The sequence below is a fragment of the Budorcas taxicolor genome, chromosome 12 (genome assembly GCF_023091745.1).
Source record: "Budorcas taxicolor isolate Tak-1 chromosome 12, Takin1.1, whole genome shotgun sequence".
Taxonomy (NCBI): Eukaryota; Metazoa; Chordata; class Mammalia; order Artiodactyla; family Bovidae; genus Budorcas; species Budorcas taxicolor.
The window spans coordinates 72,779,069-72,796,175 of NC_068921.1; the positions used below are offsets into that span (position 1 = coordinate 72,779,069).

Genomic DNA, 17,107 nt, shown 5'->3' on the forward strand with positions numbered 1-17,107 from the left:
TAGATATTTTGTCTAATTTTAAAATATTTCAGTTTCCTAAGCACCTATCAGTCAGTTCAGTCGCTCAGTTGTGCTTGACTGTTTCTGACCTCAAGCCTGAAAAATGCCAGGCGTCCCTGCCCATCACCAACTCCCGAAGCTTGCTCAAATTCATGTCCCATTGATGCCATCCAACCATGTCATCCTCTGTCATCCCCTTCTCCTCCTGCCTCCAATCTTTCCCAGCATCAGGGTCTTTCCAGTGAATCAGTTCTGCGCATTAGGTAGCCAAAGTATTGGAGCTTCAGCTTCAGTATCAGTCCTTCCAATGAATATTCAGTACTTATTTCCTTTAGGATGGACTGGTTGGATCTCCTTGCTGTCCAAGGGACTCTCGAGAATCTTCTCTAACACCACAGTTCAAGGCATCAATTCTTTATTATAGTCCAACTCTAACATCCTTACATGACTACTGGAAAAACCATAGCTTTGACTAGACAGACCTTTTGTCAGCAAAGTAATGTCTCTGCTTTTTAATATGCTGTCTAGGTTGGTCATAACTTTTCTTCCAAGGAACAAGTGTCTTTTAATTTCATGGCTGCAGTCACCATCTTCAGTGAATTTTTGTAGCCCAAGAAAATAAAGTCTATCACTGTTTCCATTGTTTCCCCATCTATTTGCCATGAAGTGATGGGACTAGATGCCATGATCTTAGTTTTCTTAATGTTGAGTTTTAAGCCAGCTGTTTCACTCTCCTCTTTCACTTTCATCAAGAGGCTCTTTAGTTCCTCTTCACTTTCTGCCATAAAGGTGGTGTCATCTGCATATGTGAGGTTATTGCTATTTCTTCTGACAATCTTGATTCCAGCTTCTCCTTCATCCAGCCCAGCATTTTGCATGATGTATTCTGCATATAAGTTAAATAAGCAGGATGACAATATACAACCTTATATTTCTATTTTAATTCTGTTGTGCTTAGAGAGCATACTCGTGAATTCTTTCCTTTTAAGTTATTTAGGTGTATCTCCTTTTGAATTTATGTAGACTTGTTTTATAGCCCAGTGTAGGATCTATCTTGCTGAATATTCTATGTGCACTTGAAAAATGTGTATTCTGCAATTTCTGGGTATAATGTTTCTGTTAGTTTTCCCATCAGTTGCTGAGAGGGAACTTTAATTACATGGTGTGGAAATTGCAAACTTTCCTATCTTCCCCTTTAATATTGTCCTTTTTTTCCTTTATGCAATTTGCTACACTGCTGTTAGCAGCCTGCACATTTATGACTGTTAAACTCTCCTGATGATACCTTCTCCCTGTCCTTCTATCAGTTCCAGAAGGGAGTACTGCAGTTTTCTTAGTAAAGGATGCAGGTTGTTGCTCACTTCTGGGAGAGACCATATTCACAGGAAGTGAGTTTTGCTGGCATTCTGGGCTCTTTCCCTTAGGGCTTTCTATTTGCTTCCTCCTCTTACCCTAGATTCATAGCTGATGCTAGCTGATTTTAGCAGCCCTTGAACAGGCTCCTTGCACTGTTGTGCTGAAAATGGTGTGTGCCCTCCTGTCCCCCTCATTTCCCTTCCCCCTACCATCTACCTTGTTTTATATGATATCTGGGAGGTGCTCCTTGGGGCATATTATACTGGAGGTCGGATACGCTCTTTAAAAAGACCCCTGAGGTCCCTGTTTTGAGAATAGACTCTAGGGAAGTAAGGGGCAGCTGGGAACCTTGTGAACACCTTATGAAGAAGCTGTTAGAGCTGTCAGGTGTATTAATGCGGGACTGCGTCACAGTGGCAAGTGTGGAAATGGTGAGAAATAGTGAAATCCTGGATATATTTTGAAGGGAAGCTTATTTGGAACTTAATACTGGGTTTATGGAGTGTGAGAAGGGAGCCATTTGCAGCTGTGTGTATTGTGCACATCTGTCTTTTGAATGCTTCTCTGTTGGGGAGCTCACACTGGCTCAAAGTGGGTAGGACCTGTTTACAAACAAACTCCCTGTCGTGCTCGTCATCTTGCCCAGTTGCCAGAATAAGCAGGACTTGACACAGTTACCAGTAGAGCCCATTGGTGTGGAACTGCATTTCTGGTGTTTATTCCAGGTCTGTTGTGGAGGCCTTTGGTGTTCGGGGGGCCGAGCAGCCACGGCAGGGACCTTCCACATGCTGTCTGGCACTCTGCAGAGACTGGTTCTTGGACCTCGCTTGGGGTTAATGCCGCAGCCAGCTGCTTCATATACAGGCGGAGAGGCTGCCCAGCCATTACTTAACCCACCTCATGGAGTAACCTGATGATTGCCTTAGCGCTCCTCCTGCTTGCTAAATTCAGAATTCTTGGCCAAAGCGAACAGCTTTAAAAATCTTCTAAGGCCTCTTTCAGTGTGTATTTGGATTGCAGTTCTGTTAGGCTTACTTATTAATCTGATCCTAGTTGCCTTCTCTCTTCCAGCAATTTGTTACCATTTCTGCTCTGCTGTAGTTTCAGGACTGCCGTGTTTATATTATTTTTTATTTTTGGAGGGTAGAGGGCAGGAAATTCCTGTGCTTACTGTCTGCCTTCTTGATCTGGTGGTTTGCACTGCTCCTTAAGAACTGGGTGAGGGGCATGTGGAAGAAAAGAATTTGAGAAGGATGAGTTTTTAGGTTCAGAGGTTAGAAAATTAATTGGCTAATATATAACATACTGTTCTAAGAAATATAATTAAAAATGAGTTATCTAGTTTATGACCATGGGATGTTTACATCATCCATATTAAGTTTCTACTTAGTTACCTACCTGTAATCATGTGAATTTGAGGAAACAACCTATTTTTCCTGTACTGTGAAAAATGTGTCTATCTTAACTGTTACTAAAATATAGGAGACAGAAGACTGTTTTGAGAAAGCTCCTCTGAATATTTAAGAATGAAAACATGTTTTAAATGTAGTTTGCATAAGTAAAAAGTTGAGCATACTGAAACATTTTCCTCTTCTGTTAAATTCCAAGTACATTTCCCCACTAGGCTGTGTTATCAAGTGCTATGGGTATTACAGGTTAAACCTCACTGCTCTTTATAATGGCTTTGTGTCTATGCACTAAATTGGAAAGGTATTTTGTGATGTCACTGTTAGTTGGCTGTAATATTAATGTTTCATATTAATATTTAACATTAATGCTTTGAGGCAGGAATGAGGATGAAAGCTTGAAGTGCCCTCCCTCTTACTCCATGAGTGGAAGGTAGTATTGGTTATTTTTCTATGTAGTGCCGACTAAATTTGTCCATCTTGCTTGAATGTCTTTCTCATTTTAACCTGCCCCAGGGGCCTTTTTAAACCCCTTCCAGGATTAGCTGTTGCAAAGATGAATGCTCAGGCATGCTATCCAGAGAGATGTCTTTCCCATAGTGAAATGCATTTCCATAAAAAAATAGAATTTGAGCCCAAAGATCCATTTGATTTGTCTGTCCAGGGAGGAGAATGAGAAAAACTTGTGTTGGTTTCTCCCCAAACCACCCCCAGATTTGGATCAGAAGGACACCTGGGACTCAGCACATAGTTGTACTCAGGGCTGAGATTTATTTCAGCACAAGGATATAAACAAGATCAGCAAAGGGAAAAGGCACATGGGGTGAAATCCAGAGGAAACCAGGTGGGAGATTCGAGGTCTGAAATTGTGCAGGACAAGCCAAATTCCTCAGCATGTGTGAAGTGTGTCTACCAGGGAAGCTCCTTAGAGACCCAGGGCCTTTACTGGGGGCTGGCCAGCCCATACCAAAATGCCAGATGCCCAGAAGGTAAGATGGTTAGCCCAATCCACATTGTGTAGCTATGGCCAGCCATTCCTATCAGAGAATGTTGGGAACACTGCCCAAATCCAACTTGTCAGTCACCAGCCAAGGGCCACCCTCGCTCTCAGGGCCTTCTAAGGATAAGTCTGCTCTGTGTGACCTTAGATACTCAGATGCCTTATATTGTCTACATATTTAAAATAATCTGAAATACGATGTAGTGTGAATTGGTGTCAGCCTTCCTATACCAGGACTGTATATGTATTTGTTCTGATTGGCACTTCAAAAAAAATCAGCTTTGTAATAGCTTGTGTTGAAACCTGCGGGTGAACTGGTCATTCTGCTTCCTGATGGTTCTCCTGGCCTCTTCTAAGCCTCTCAATCTTCTGAACCATAGCCCTGCAACGGAGCATGCAGATTGTCTTTGCTGCGTCTTATTTTCCTGTAACAGTCACTCCATTGCTTTGTGTAAGGGCTCATGTTAAGACAACACACAGCTGTGGGGAAGATAATGTGGGAGGGTGGCCAGGTAAACAAGCAGAGTGGTGTTTACTGAATGGGAGTGTAAGCTACCTAATGCAGCCTTAAAAGGATGCCTCATGTAGTTTTGAACCAAATGATGAAGGTGATACCACTTCTTAGGCTCTTAGTGATGGCGAAGGAAGGGGTTGGGATGGTGACTTGGTATCACATTTGCAGGGTAAATGTCACAAGTTACAATTCCTTCTAAGAGCATTATCTTCAACATATTTTGACAGCTATTCAGGATTATGAAACTGCTCAGGAACACAATGAGAATGATCAGCAGATTCGAGAAGGTCTGGAGAAAGCACAGAGGCTACTGAAACAGTCGCAGAGACGAGATTATTATAAAATCTTGGGAGTAAAAAGGTGAATTACTAACTTAAAATTTGGATTATTTTTAATCAACTATTTTAAAGCTAATTGTTGCTTTTTATTCCATGATTCATTTTCTTATGTAATGTAAGCTATAAATTAAACTCTAACAACCTTTAACATCACAAAGTTGTTTTTATATAGTACAGATAAACTTGTTTGATAGAGACTAGTCATGTGATAGAGAATTAGTAGTTGGTGACAAAGACAAGCCACTGGAGCATGAATAGATCCTGGGCCTAGATTTTTTAAGAAAGGTAAAGAGGCAGGAGCGAGCTTTTGTTGGGTGGGGAACAGACGGGAGAGGGGTTGAGGAAAACAAAACTTCTCTAGGCCTAAAGATAAAAATGGCACTTGCAGAATCAACTTTGAGGTACAGGGAGAATGTAATTTACTCAGTATGTGCATTTATATTAGACCCACCTTCCCTGAACAAGGGAACCACCTATCTTTCAATCAAAAGTCTGAAACTTTGTTCAAGTAAGCAAACCTAGAAGCAAATTAGACAGTGTGCTTCAAAGAGTCTTTTTTTTTAATGCCAAGAACTGAATCATGGTAGTTTGGAAATTCAGAAAATTTCAAAATGCATCAAAGTTTTTAAAAGGGGAAGTTGTAAAGAGAAGGAATACTTTATTTCTGGTGAGAGTCTAGCATTAGGGAACAAGCATTCAGGGAAGCCTGGCAGCTGTAGTTGTCAGGCAGGGCTCTGTGTCAGACGCTTAGTTGGGTATGTGGGTACTGTTCAGAAAACCAGTGGAATCTTCTGAGCTGTCTTTTAGCTCTTTGTGGCAGTGTGTTGGACAGTTCTTAAATAATTATGAATTTTACCACCCTTCAGAAATGCCAAAAAGCAAGAAATCATTAAAGCATACCGAAAATTAGCACTGCAGTGGCACCCAGACAACTTCCAGAACGAAGAAGAAAAGAAAAAAGCTGAGAAAAAGTTCATTGACATAGCAGCTGCTAAAGAAGTCCTCTCCGATCCAGGTAGTGGTTGCTCTCATGTTTCTCTTCTCCTGAAGGGGCTGCGTCAGTGACTGGTGGCTGTTAGCTCTATTCCTCTGCCCGTCTAGAGGCAGAAGTGGACGGTGGAGTGCGTGCTGGTGGGGACCCGTGGGGGCAACCTCGGGAGCTGGTGACGGTCCCCAAAGTTCATTTCTGTGTCTGCCCCTGTCAGACTCTGGGTGTAGTGGAGACACCACCAAGCGTGGAATCAGAAGGCCTGAGCATGACTCTTAAGGCTGAGTTAAGGTTCTATTTAAGCAAGCTCCTAGAACTTTTTCTGAGCCTCAGGTTTTTTTCATCTGTGATATGAAAGTATAAGAGGAATACTCTTAGTTTTCTTCCAGAGTCACAGATCAGTGCTGATTTGCACACCGTACTTAGAGGAGCTTGATTAGGAAATGGGCTGCCTGGTGGGCATGTGCAGTGGTGGGAGAGGGGCAAATATTCTTGCCTTCTGAGAGCGGCTACCCAGGAATCTTGCCCTGACTCAAGTCAGTTGATTACTAGTGGTTGATATTAACCACCAGTTGTTATTTCACCATAAGCTAAAATGACTTGGATAATAAGAGGGAAACAGTTAAGAACTGGGGTAATGTTGAACAATGCTTTGACACTTCTAGAGGGAATCTCATGTTAAGCTAATACTTACTGCTCTTTTGTGGCCATCCTTGTCAGTGGGAGCAGAAACCATGACTTTTGAGCTAGACAACTACAACAGAATAGAAGGAAATCACATTTTATGCCCATTTGACAGAGTTTTGAGTTACTACTTACTCTATGGAACTGAAGTTAAATGATGTTTATTCCCAAGTAACTTACAATCCAGTGAGGGAGACAGGACTGACTTAGTACAGTAGGTTACATACTGTTTGTTCTTTTACCTGCAGATACTGACGCCTATGAGTGGCTCTGTTCCCTCAGCTTGTGCAGTGCGGGTCAGGCAGCTATTTCAAGTTGGAGGGCCTCTGGATCTGAGTTCTAGGGGAGCAGGGGGCAGAATGGCATGATGGAGAAAAGAGCTGCATTCTTGCTTACTAAGAGTTCTTTTCTGTACTCTGTTCTTCCTGTCCTTATTTTAAGGATGAAATAGCTTTTTCTAATCTCTGCTGCCTACCGCATCCTTTCTGCCATTTGTCTGCAGTGGCCTCGGTCTCCCAGGACTGACAGGCACAGCAGTGGAGGTGGCTCCCAGATTGTACAATAAAACCTCCCTCCCTCGGGCCTGGGGAGCCTGCCTTCTGTTCAGACTTAACAGTGAGGCCCAGACACTTCATGCGTTGACGAGGCTGCGCCTAGCTGACTTCATGTTTGGGATTAGGACGGTGACGGGCTGTTCGATCAGAAAAGCACATGTGACTCAGGTCTCATTCTCTGCAATTCCTCATCTCTTCCAGGGAAGAATTTCCTTGGGTGGCTTCTTCTGAGAAGATTTCAGGTGTCTGAATTTTGGTGAATGCCCACTTTGAGCCCTGGCTGGTTTCTCTATTCTGTTTCTGATGGGGATGGGGTGGCAGGGAGCCTGGATTTGAACATCAGGCGCAACTGTTCCAACAACTGGGGTGTGTAGCCCCCAGAACCAGCCCCTCCCCTGCCCCAGCAGCAGCTGGGTCTCACCTTGCTGGCTTCTTTTCCAGAAATGAGGAAGAAGTTTGATGACGGAGAAGACCCCCTGGACGCAGAGAGCCAACAAGGAGGTGGCGGCAACCCTTTCCACAGGAGCTGGAACTCATGGCAAGGGTTCAATCCCTTCAGCTCAGGCGGACCTTTTAGATTTAAATTCCACTTCAATTAAACCAGCTGTTTTTCTGCTCCTCTTCCTTCATTTTTTTAAAGTTTTAAAACAAACAAAAATAACCTTGTTCCGGGATCCTATTGAAAAAGAAAATTCCAATCTTGCAGTTTGTCCACGACCAAAGAGGTGTTCAGAATGGCAGTGTCTGTTCTTATCCATTGCAGACTTGAGGCTGACGGGGGTGAGGGCAGGGAGGCAGGCGGGCTTCCGTTTCTGGCAGAGCAGCCTGTGTCTGTGCTGTGACCGGATGGCAGCAGTCTGAGATGGGTGCACAGATCTTTTATCTTCTACACGGGAGCAGTGAGATTCTCTTCTTGTTGCATATGTGTCAGCGCCTGCGTGTGTGAGGAGGAGCCTGGGGTGTCAGCATTCTCCAAGAGGAATGAACATTCTGAGCTGTATGTTCTTAAGCACAACTTTGCTTCGACTCTGGTCTGTCCAGTCACCTGTCATTATGTTAAATTTCCACTTGCGTTCCCATCTCTCTCTGAGCATGAACGTGGCTGTCATTGAAGGTGGGCAGAGCTGTTAGAGAACCTGCTACGAATGTAATAGCAGGAGCCAGGGTGAGGTCTGGGCTCAGGTTAAGCATGTATTTTTTTGTTGAGTACCTAGAGAATACTGAAAACCATGGAAACAGAATTAACTGTAAACCCTACTGGCCCTTTTATTTAATATGAAATACAATGAACTAAAAATATGTAAAGTAAGTTCAGATAACATAGCAGTGGTATTTAAATAATATTGCTGTAGTGCAGAATTGACAACTGAAATTGTGAGTTGTACAGCATTTCCTGTAACAGGATTGGCTTAGAATGCACAGTTGCTCAGTCAATGTAGACAGAATGCCATGCTTCCCACTTTTAGTAAGTTTAGCAGTTTCTCTTATGTCCTGGCCTACCTGGCCCATGGGTGCCCACGTGGGACTGCTTTGAGGTGGGTGTTAAGTAGCAGGCCTGCCCTTTTTCCAGACCTTGATGCCTCTGGAAGTTCTTCTGCCAGGAAAGAAACAGGTTTACAGATCTAGTCAGCTCTGGCTGTATGTCCACTGTCAAGATAGCATCTTTTCTTGGGATACCTTCTTACCTTTTAAGAAAAATGAACTATTCAGTCTTTATGTGCTGGATAATTTTTTCCTTAAAAGAAAAATAAGTGTTAATCTAGAACATTAAATATTTATGGATAGGGATTCCATAAAATATTATGGAACTCTTGATGCTGCATTTAAAATCTAAGAATTATTTAGATAAAAATTGTACCTTTATTCTAGAAAGGTTTTTTTTTTTTTTGCCTCAGAACATTTTGACAATTTAAGTAGGATGGGCCTAATATACTGACTGCTTTTTGGGAAATCAAGCATCTTCTGAGTTGTTGGGGCTGTCCTACCACTAATATCCGCAGCAGCCAGCCAAGCACAAATAGTTTCCTTCTACAGTCATTCTGAAACATATTTGGAAAAGAGTTTTTTAATCTGAGGGACAAAAACAACATAGCTGAGTTGGACAAAACACGTTAAGTGCTTTTTGCATCTATTTAGAAGTTTCTTTCTTACCAATAAACAAGATGGCATTTTGAAAACTAGCGAACAGCTTGCAGCTTTCCTTTTGTTTTAATGTTTCAAAACTCAAGCCAGTGTGAAAATAATTTCCAAAGGAAATTCATTTTTATTCTTTAATCTTATTACTTCATTAGTTAAATCAGCAACTTTCTTTGAATCCAGTTCTTTCATGTATGATGTCACTGTGAACTCTTTGAAATCTTGCAATTGCCTCTACCTACTTTTACAAGGAAGAATTTTCACAAATCAGAACAAAGGAAATATCAAATCACCCACCTTCCATTTGGAGGAGAGGATGTAAAGTTGCCAGCAAGGAGGAGCCTGAAGGGGTCAGGATGGCTGGGGGTGGGCCATGTGGGCCACTGTGCTGGGCACCTGTCACTTGCTGACTGCCATCCTGCTACTGAGAGCGTTTTTTTCTCCACCTGCGAGAACTATAAATCCCGTTCCTGAAGTCTTACCATGCATTGACTTGTCATAAGGGAACTATGCAGAGTTGCTTGTTTTCAGTGAAGACAGAAGCAGGTATGGTGCCAGGTGCCAACGCCGTGGAGAGAAATTCCCTGGATTCTGTTGCTTTTGCTCATGAGTGAGGAAAATAATGACTTTTCAGTTCCAGCCTTGAGGGTCATCAGTAGTCTTCTGGAATCTGCCTGACTGGGAAGATGGTCAGGCCCTCCTGCCCTCCACAGTGATAAGAGTGCTGGGAGTGAGAAGGGACAGTTGTCTGTCCTGGCGGCCTGATGCAGGAGCATCATACTCTCCAGGCTCTGGTTTGGGGACCACAGGTGCCCAGTAACCTGTGCGGCTCTTTGTGGAAAAGCAAAATGAGAGGGGTGCCCGGCCTTGGCTGTTTCACATTCCCTTCCTTTTCAGTGAGCTCCAGAAGTGAACTGTCACTGGTCAGTAAATGGGTATTTTTCCACAGCAACAAGTATTAAACACATCAGCCTATAAACATGAAAAAAACTCTAAAAACAAAGTAAATTAATGTAATACCCATTTCTGAAAGTTTGTGCTTTTTTCCATGGATAAATGAAAACTGGAAAATGGCTTCAACAGTTTACTAATGTGAATTGGATAGAACAGCACTAATTTAAAAACGTTTTGCTCTTTAGGCAGTATTAAAAGTTCAAGTATCAGTATGAAAACAGAACTTTTGGGGACTCTGATAGAAGACTAGTTATAACTGAACATGGTGGGGGGTGGGAAGCTAACAATTTTAAGTTGGCATCATTTTCTATTCATGGTGGAAAAATGAAAGATTTCACCTTTGGAGCATGAAATTGGTCATAAGTTGTGAAATTTACCATGAAAAAAGGACACAAGATGCTTAGTTAAAAATGGCCCTTCAGTCAGGTCTCTGCCTCCTTAAAGAGACAGGGCACCTGTGACAGCCCTGTGCAGTTTTCATTGAGGACACATGTGTGGTTAACTGAGAGAAATGCACGCCACTGTGCTGAATGTGGTTGACTTTTGTGTATTTATAAAGGAAAGAGGGTGGCAAATGCTGATTTATCAACAATTATTCTAAATCAGATCATTCCTTTTTTGTTAGTAGCAGAGTTTATTCTGTAATTGCAAATGATGCTAATAGGTGGAGATAATTTGCTTTAATGGATGATCTCATTTGCTGAATGATTTAAGAGTAAAATTAGCCACTGCGTGGCTTCATGTATAGTAAATGGGTTTTGTTTCACACCCTCTGTATTTGAGCCTCTTACCTGCAGTGGAAAGCAGAGCATAGAGGAGGTAAGAACTGGAGATGTCTGATGAGTTAAAATATTACTCCTGTTGTTAAGTCTGTAGTTGGTCTGAATGAGACAAAACTAAGTACAACTTAATCCATCTCAATTTAGTGTTTTAATAAATAAAGACACCGGAAATTAATGGAAATGGGTCTCAGACATGTCTACAAATATGGGTACTATTTTTATGCCCGTGTATTTTCACATTTAATAAAAATATTTATGGTCAAATGAGTACTTTTGGCCTTCAGTCTTTTGGAGGAGTCTATTTTCCAGTTTTGCTTTATACATAGTCAGCAAGTGAGGTGACAAAGGCCTCTGGCTTGTCATGAGCCAAAGGAAGAGCTCAAAAAGTGAAATGATTAAAATCTAGGACAGCAAGGCCTTAATGAGTGAGCAGTTCTTCATATTCAGTACCATTAAAATCTAACTCTTAGGCTGGCTTTGAGGACCTTCCCTTTCATACCGTAACATATACATTTCTGTTAAAGTTCTGAAAGGGGGTGGGGTGGACACTGCTGCTTATCTCAAATTTCTGGCTGCAAACAAAAGTAGCTTTCTTCATATATACCACCTGTTGCAAAAGTAGCTGATCCCCTCCCCCACCTGCCTTCACACCTAAAGCAGGGTTTCATGATCTATAAAGAAAAAAAAGCCACTTTAATCTTAAGGTATATAGGTCACACCCTAGAAACCTGCAAACCTCTGTCCACCAAGTCGATCCTTTCTTGGGATCAAGAGATCATCAACAGAAGCAAGAGACACACATTCATCTGTCACTACCTTATACTAGGATTCAGTTTCTAATGAGGCATCCAGGGCTTCCCTGGTGGCTCAATGGTAAAGAATCCACCTACCAATGCAGGAGATATGGGTTCGATCCCTGGTTAGGGAAGATTCCACATGGCAAGGAGCAACTAAGTCCGTGTGCCACAACTACTGAGCCCGTGTGCCCTAGAACCTGTGCCCTGCAACAAGAAAAGCCACCACAATGAGAAACCCATGCACTGCAGCTAGAGTAGCCCCTGCTTGCCACAACTAGAGAAAAAGCCCGTGTGGCAACGAAGACCTAGCACAGCCAAAAGTAAAGGTATCCAGCTGACAACTCTGAGGTTGCGGTCTTGTTCAGACAACATTTCCAACCCTCACTAGGGACCGTCTACTGGGAGAAGCGCCTCCTCTGATGTAGCTGTCTCCAGGGACCAAGCTGCCAGATTTGGAAGGCCACTGGCAAAGCGTGTTCCAGGGTCTTCCTGAGGAAGCTGGAGTTATACGTTGTTAAAAAGCACGAGGAAGAAAGCACTGCTTGGAGCATTTCTTAGGGGATTTAAGTTTGTGTTCTTTGCATGCTTCCCTACTATTCCAGGAGATTTCTATAAGCACAGTGTCTCGTGTATGGTATGTGTTTATCTGTGTGAAGTTAGTTTTTTTTTTTTTTTTAAAGACTGGTCTTCCTAAACAGATGTGATTTTTCTCTCTGGTGTGAGTCTTTAAAGATAGCAAAGGATATTCTAACAACCTTTCAACATTATTACAGTTTTTTTAGGGTTTTATTAATACTTCTTCATATATACCACCTGTTGCAATGCTGTATTTCCTGCAGTGTTTATGCTTTTGTTACCTCAGGTTACAAACACCTCATAAAAGTGGAAAGACTTCATTCCACAGTTGTACAGTTTTAGGGCAAACAAACTAGCTTCTCTTCCTCCTGGTGGGTCCACACGCAGGGAGTGCCTGTACCATATGGTCTTAGGCCAGGGAAGTTTGTTTTGGACACTGTGCAATGAAGAAAAATGGCATCTTCAGATCCCATATGTCTATCTGTTCTTATCCAAGAGCTCTTCCCCAATATAGTTAGGACAGATGTTATGAATAAACGTAATATTAGGAAACATGCAGGCATAAAAATACCCCTTGAGAGATTCTGGATTAACACTGAGGAGTGTGAGAGCTCTTCACTGCATGTCCCCCCAATGTGACCTTGTGCACCAGGCTCCAGCCCCCCACACTGTCTTCCTTGTCCTCAAAGGAAGAAACCTACCTCCATGCTGGCTCTGCTTGGCTTGTGCTTCCTCCTCCTGCATGTTGCATCCTAAATGTCACTTCTCCGGGCCTACTGATGCTTTCCCTTTCCAGCATTTTCATTTGAATATTTATTTTTCCACTTAAACTTGTAACTTCAAAAGGACATGTCAACTGTCACACAACAGATCATTAAAAATTTGCTGGGTTTGTGCAGGTTAGGAAGACCTAGATTACTGGCCTTTGGACAAAACTGGAAACATTTTTCTGGTGGAAGCAGACCGTGGGAAAACAAAGGAAAGTCTACACGCCAGTGGTGGGTTTGTTAACTTTTGTATGAAAGGGGGTTTGGGCACGATGCTCTGAGGCTAGAGACTCCACTGTATGGTCAGTTATGTTTACTTCACAATCCATCCTACTCAAGACTGGCACCAAGCTTACTCCTTCTCTAGCTCTGCCCCCACTTTTAAATTGAACATTAGGTTACCTGGGGCCATCTCCATTCAAACATTTTGGTTTTGAACCAGTCTTTTAGAATTTAAGGACGAAAAGTTATCCAGATTTTAATCAAAACCTTTGATTTAAAAATGAAACCATGTTACAACTACTGAAGCCCGTGCTCCCCAGAGCCTGTGCTCCCCAAGAGAAGCCCCAGCACAGAGAGAGTAGCCCCCACTTGCCACAACTAGAGAAAGCCTGCACACAGCATCAAAGACCCAGCACAGCCAAAAATAAATTTTTTTAAAAAGTGAGATCATATCAGACAGGATACAAACCTTATATACAGTTGGGCAGGATCACATGACTGAAGTAAATAACTTAAATGCAAATAATTATGAACTGTAGGGGATAAGATTATTCTCCAAATCTGAAGTCTATAATCAAAGTTGTTAACAGCAGGTTCTACGTAGAGACCTCACTCTAGAGTTTCTCAGAAACTAGAATTTTACATTTGATACTAGGCTAATAAACTGCAAAATGGGGAACAGCGGTCCCATTACCTAACACTTCAAGACTCATTTTTTGAGTGGTTATAGGGTGGGCTGGGTGCCCCTAACCATGTGCTGCTATCACAAAGTTGCCTGTATTTTGAATGTGGATCAATCCGAGTCCTGGTCCTTTGTGCCTCAACTCCCTAACTCTGCCACCAAAAGTAAGATCTTAACAAATTAATTGATTCTTTGGAAGAGGGTGGTTGCTATTTAGTTGCTAAGTTGTGTTCAACTCTTTGTGGCCCCACAGACTGTAGCCCACCAGGCTTCTCTGTCTGTGGGATTCTCAAGGCAAGAATACTAGAGTGCATTGCCGTTTCCTTCTCCAGGGGATCTTCCCAACCCAGAGATAGAACCCAGGTCTCCTGCATTGGCAGGTGGACTTTTTACCGCTGCGCCACCAGGGAAGCCCCTTGGAAGAGGGTGGACCCCCTTACTACTGAACAGAAGTGGGCAAGAGGGGCTGGGCAGTGACAGATTTTGTGTTACACTTACCACTTGCGCTGTGAACCAGGGATCTGAGACAAATGTCAGAGCCCCTCGATGAACAGTCCTTTCTGTTCCAGGGGGAAGTTAAATGCTACTATCTTCTTTGCTGCTGAATCTCAGAGAAGAAAATTCTCTTAGCCATGCTTTAGTGATCGAAGACAGTCTGACTTGACATACACCTGTTGCTTTGAACGCTATTCACTGGGTTTCTGACATCTCTCCTGGGTGGTAGCAACTGCATGTCTGGTCATGTCCCAGGGGCTGGGCCTGGCCTATAGAAGCAACCATTTCTTTGGGCAGCTCCCATTTGTATCAAACTACATATTTATACAGAAGAGTCCAATTTTATCTGTAACTCCAGGCTAAGGGCCTGTGGTGCTTCCTGGAAGTATTCTTTTCTCTCCTTCAAGGAGCCACACTGTTCCCTATACTTGAGCACTCCATTTCATCACAGAAAAACCCAAACAAGTAACCAGGGAGGGGGGTGGTTATTGGAAAAGGGAGTGAGGTCTTGTGATCTCTTATCAGGAAAAAGGAAGCTGCGAGGAGCTGAGCAGTTATTTTCAAATACTCTATGGGCTGTTATCCAATAGAGAAGGGTAGACTTGTTCAGAAGAGTTCAGAGGAATAAGCACAGACTCGTGATAGACAGCTTCTGGCTCACCATGGAACTCTGCACAGAACTGTCCAAAGAACAGTCCGGCTCTAGGAGCAGACAGTTCCATATGGCCCTGGAAGCTTCCAAAATGGCATGAGGCTCCACCTGGCAGGGCCTTGGAAGGGGGGCTGGCACACTGGCTGGAGACTAAACTCTTATTAACTGTTTCTCAAACCTCACTTATCAACAGGGTCATCCGGAACAATCATGATTTCCCACAATCATGATTTCCCACACTCACCTCAGCCCCAGTGAATCAGCTTCTTCAGAAGACAGGGTCCAAAATGACACAGGTCTTCTCCTGTCCCAAGATCCTATGATTCTAGAGTAGCTGGACAGTTTTTTTTTTTTTTTTTTAACATTTACTATTCCTATTCATCTAATATAAAAGAGAAAAGCTGTTTATATTCTTAACTTAGTTTCAATAAAACTAACCAGTTCTTTTTTAAAAACAATACATACATATCCCATAAGTCCACGAATATAATTTTATAAAAATAAAAATTAGAAATAGTAAAAAAAGCATAGGATTAAAACATCATATGATTTAAAATAAATAAACTAAGTGGTTACAGTGTGGCACTACTTTCATTTTAAAACTAATAGTTAAGGTACAAATGGGCTTAATTTTTAAAAATACTATTCAGAGATAACCATAAGTCCTTCTTTCTCAGAAGAAAAAAACCCAAAATAGGTCTCTCGAATTTAAATTCATCTTTTGAATAAAGAAATATATAAATAAATACAGCTGGAATATTCAAAGATGTAGATGGTTTGATAAATTCCCATGAGGACCAGCTAGTCAGATATGTTCAACCTGGTTATCTGGCAAAATTATCACTTTAACTGATGAAAACCCAGTGTTTTATGCAATCAGGAAAGAGGAACCATCTAATTTTAAACACTCAATGGTCATTTCTTATAGTATATAACTTAAATTTATTCAATACATTAAACACATGTTACTTTTAAATAATTAATATAATTTAAATCCAAGAATATGTCACTGATCGTTAATGAAACTTTGACAAGTCTTGGAAGTAGTTCCAAGTCTTGGAAGTAGTTCCACATTTCCCCAGCAGGTGGCAGATTTCTTGTCACACTTTCTCATCTTACACAAGCCCGTGCTAGAGTTCATCATGTGTCAAAACTGTAGGGGAAGAAAGTATATTTAGCTCTTGAAATCTTAAATATCAAATTAGCTTAAACCTTACTAAGGCATGAATTAACATAAAGTGTAGGTGCTCATTGAGGATCCTCCTGTTTGTTAGTTTAGTACCTACTCACTTTATTAAGTGACAATGAGAACAGCTCTTTGTACATTATGGTATCTATTGTGCTGTGCTTAAGTCGCTCAGTTGTGTCCAACTCTGTGACCCTGTGGACTGTAGCCCACCAGGCTCCTCTGTCCATGGGGATTTTCCAGGAAAGAATACTGGAGAGAGTTGCTATGTCCTCCTCCAGGGGATCTTCCCGACTCAGGGATCAAACCCAGATCAGCCGCATTGCAGGCTGATTCTTTACCAACTGAGTCACCAGGAAAGCCCATGGCATCAATCATATGGGAGCATAACTACCTGCCCTTTTACCCACCTACAAGTGAGCGCCCATGAGTCAGAACAATACTTTATTCATCTTTGTTATCTCCACGACCTAGCACCTTGATGGTGAAAAATAGATTTCTCACCAGGTACAAAGTATGCTGTCATTAATGTAATGGAACAACAAAGAGCAGAAGACATATGTGGTCTGTGTCTAAGATGGGCATGCAGAGCATTCAAACGCAGGAATAAATACTATATAACTGTGAGAATCAAAGTCAATACCAGTGAAGACTTAAGAGTTCAAAATGTTTTTTTCTCCTGCATCAATGCGCTACACATACTAACTGATTTAAGAACACGTGAGAATTCAAAATGGTATTTTCCAGGCAGAAATTAACTAAAACACAATTTAAACGGATCCTGTTCCACAATTCCAGATGGCAGACTTTCTCTTCACTAAATTCCACTGGAATTATGCAATCGATCAATCCTCTATTGTTGGACAGATTCTATGTCATTATTAAAGACAACGTTGTGACAAACATATACACGCATACATTTTTGTTTAGATGTAAGTTTCTGATGAATTGATGGATCAAATGGCATGTATTTGAATTTTTATGTATATTACAAAATTTCCTTAATTTATACAGCTAC

The 17,107-nt window shown here is 41.9% G+C and overlaps 2 protein-coding genes across 2 annotated transcripts in view; one reads left to right on the top strand and one right to left on the bottom strand.

The window, feature by feature from the left end:
• Positions 1–8,162, top strand: part of LOC128057776 (dnaJ homolog subfamily C member 3) — a 58,084-nt gene extending 49,922 nt beyond the window's left edge. Inside the window, exons 10-12 of the mRNA XM_052650278.1 lie at positions 4,504–4,636; positions 5,481–5,629; positions 7,282–8,162. Of these exons, the coding sequence (XP_052506238.1) occupies positions 4,504–4,636; positions 5,481–5,629; positions 7,282–7,439 (440 nt within the window). The 3' untranslated portion in view covers positions 7,440–8,162. The remainder of the gene's footprint in view (positions 1–4,503; positions 4,637–5,480; positions 5,630–7,281) is intronic.
• Positions 8,163–16,033: 7,871 nt separating this feature from the next.
• Positions 16,034–17,107, bottom strand: part of LOC128057773 (UDP-glucose:glycoprotein glucosyltransferase 2-like) — a 141,366-nt gene continuing 140,292 nt past the window's right edge. Inside the window, exon 39 of the mRNA XM_052650275.1 lies at positions 16,034–16,056. Coding sequence (XP_052506235.1) covers positions 16,034–16,056 — 23 coding nt within the window. The remainder of the gene's footprint in view (positions 16,057–17,107) is intronic.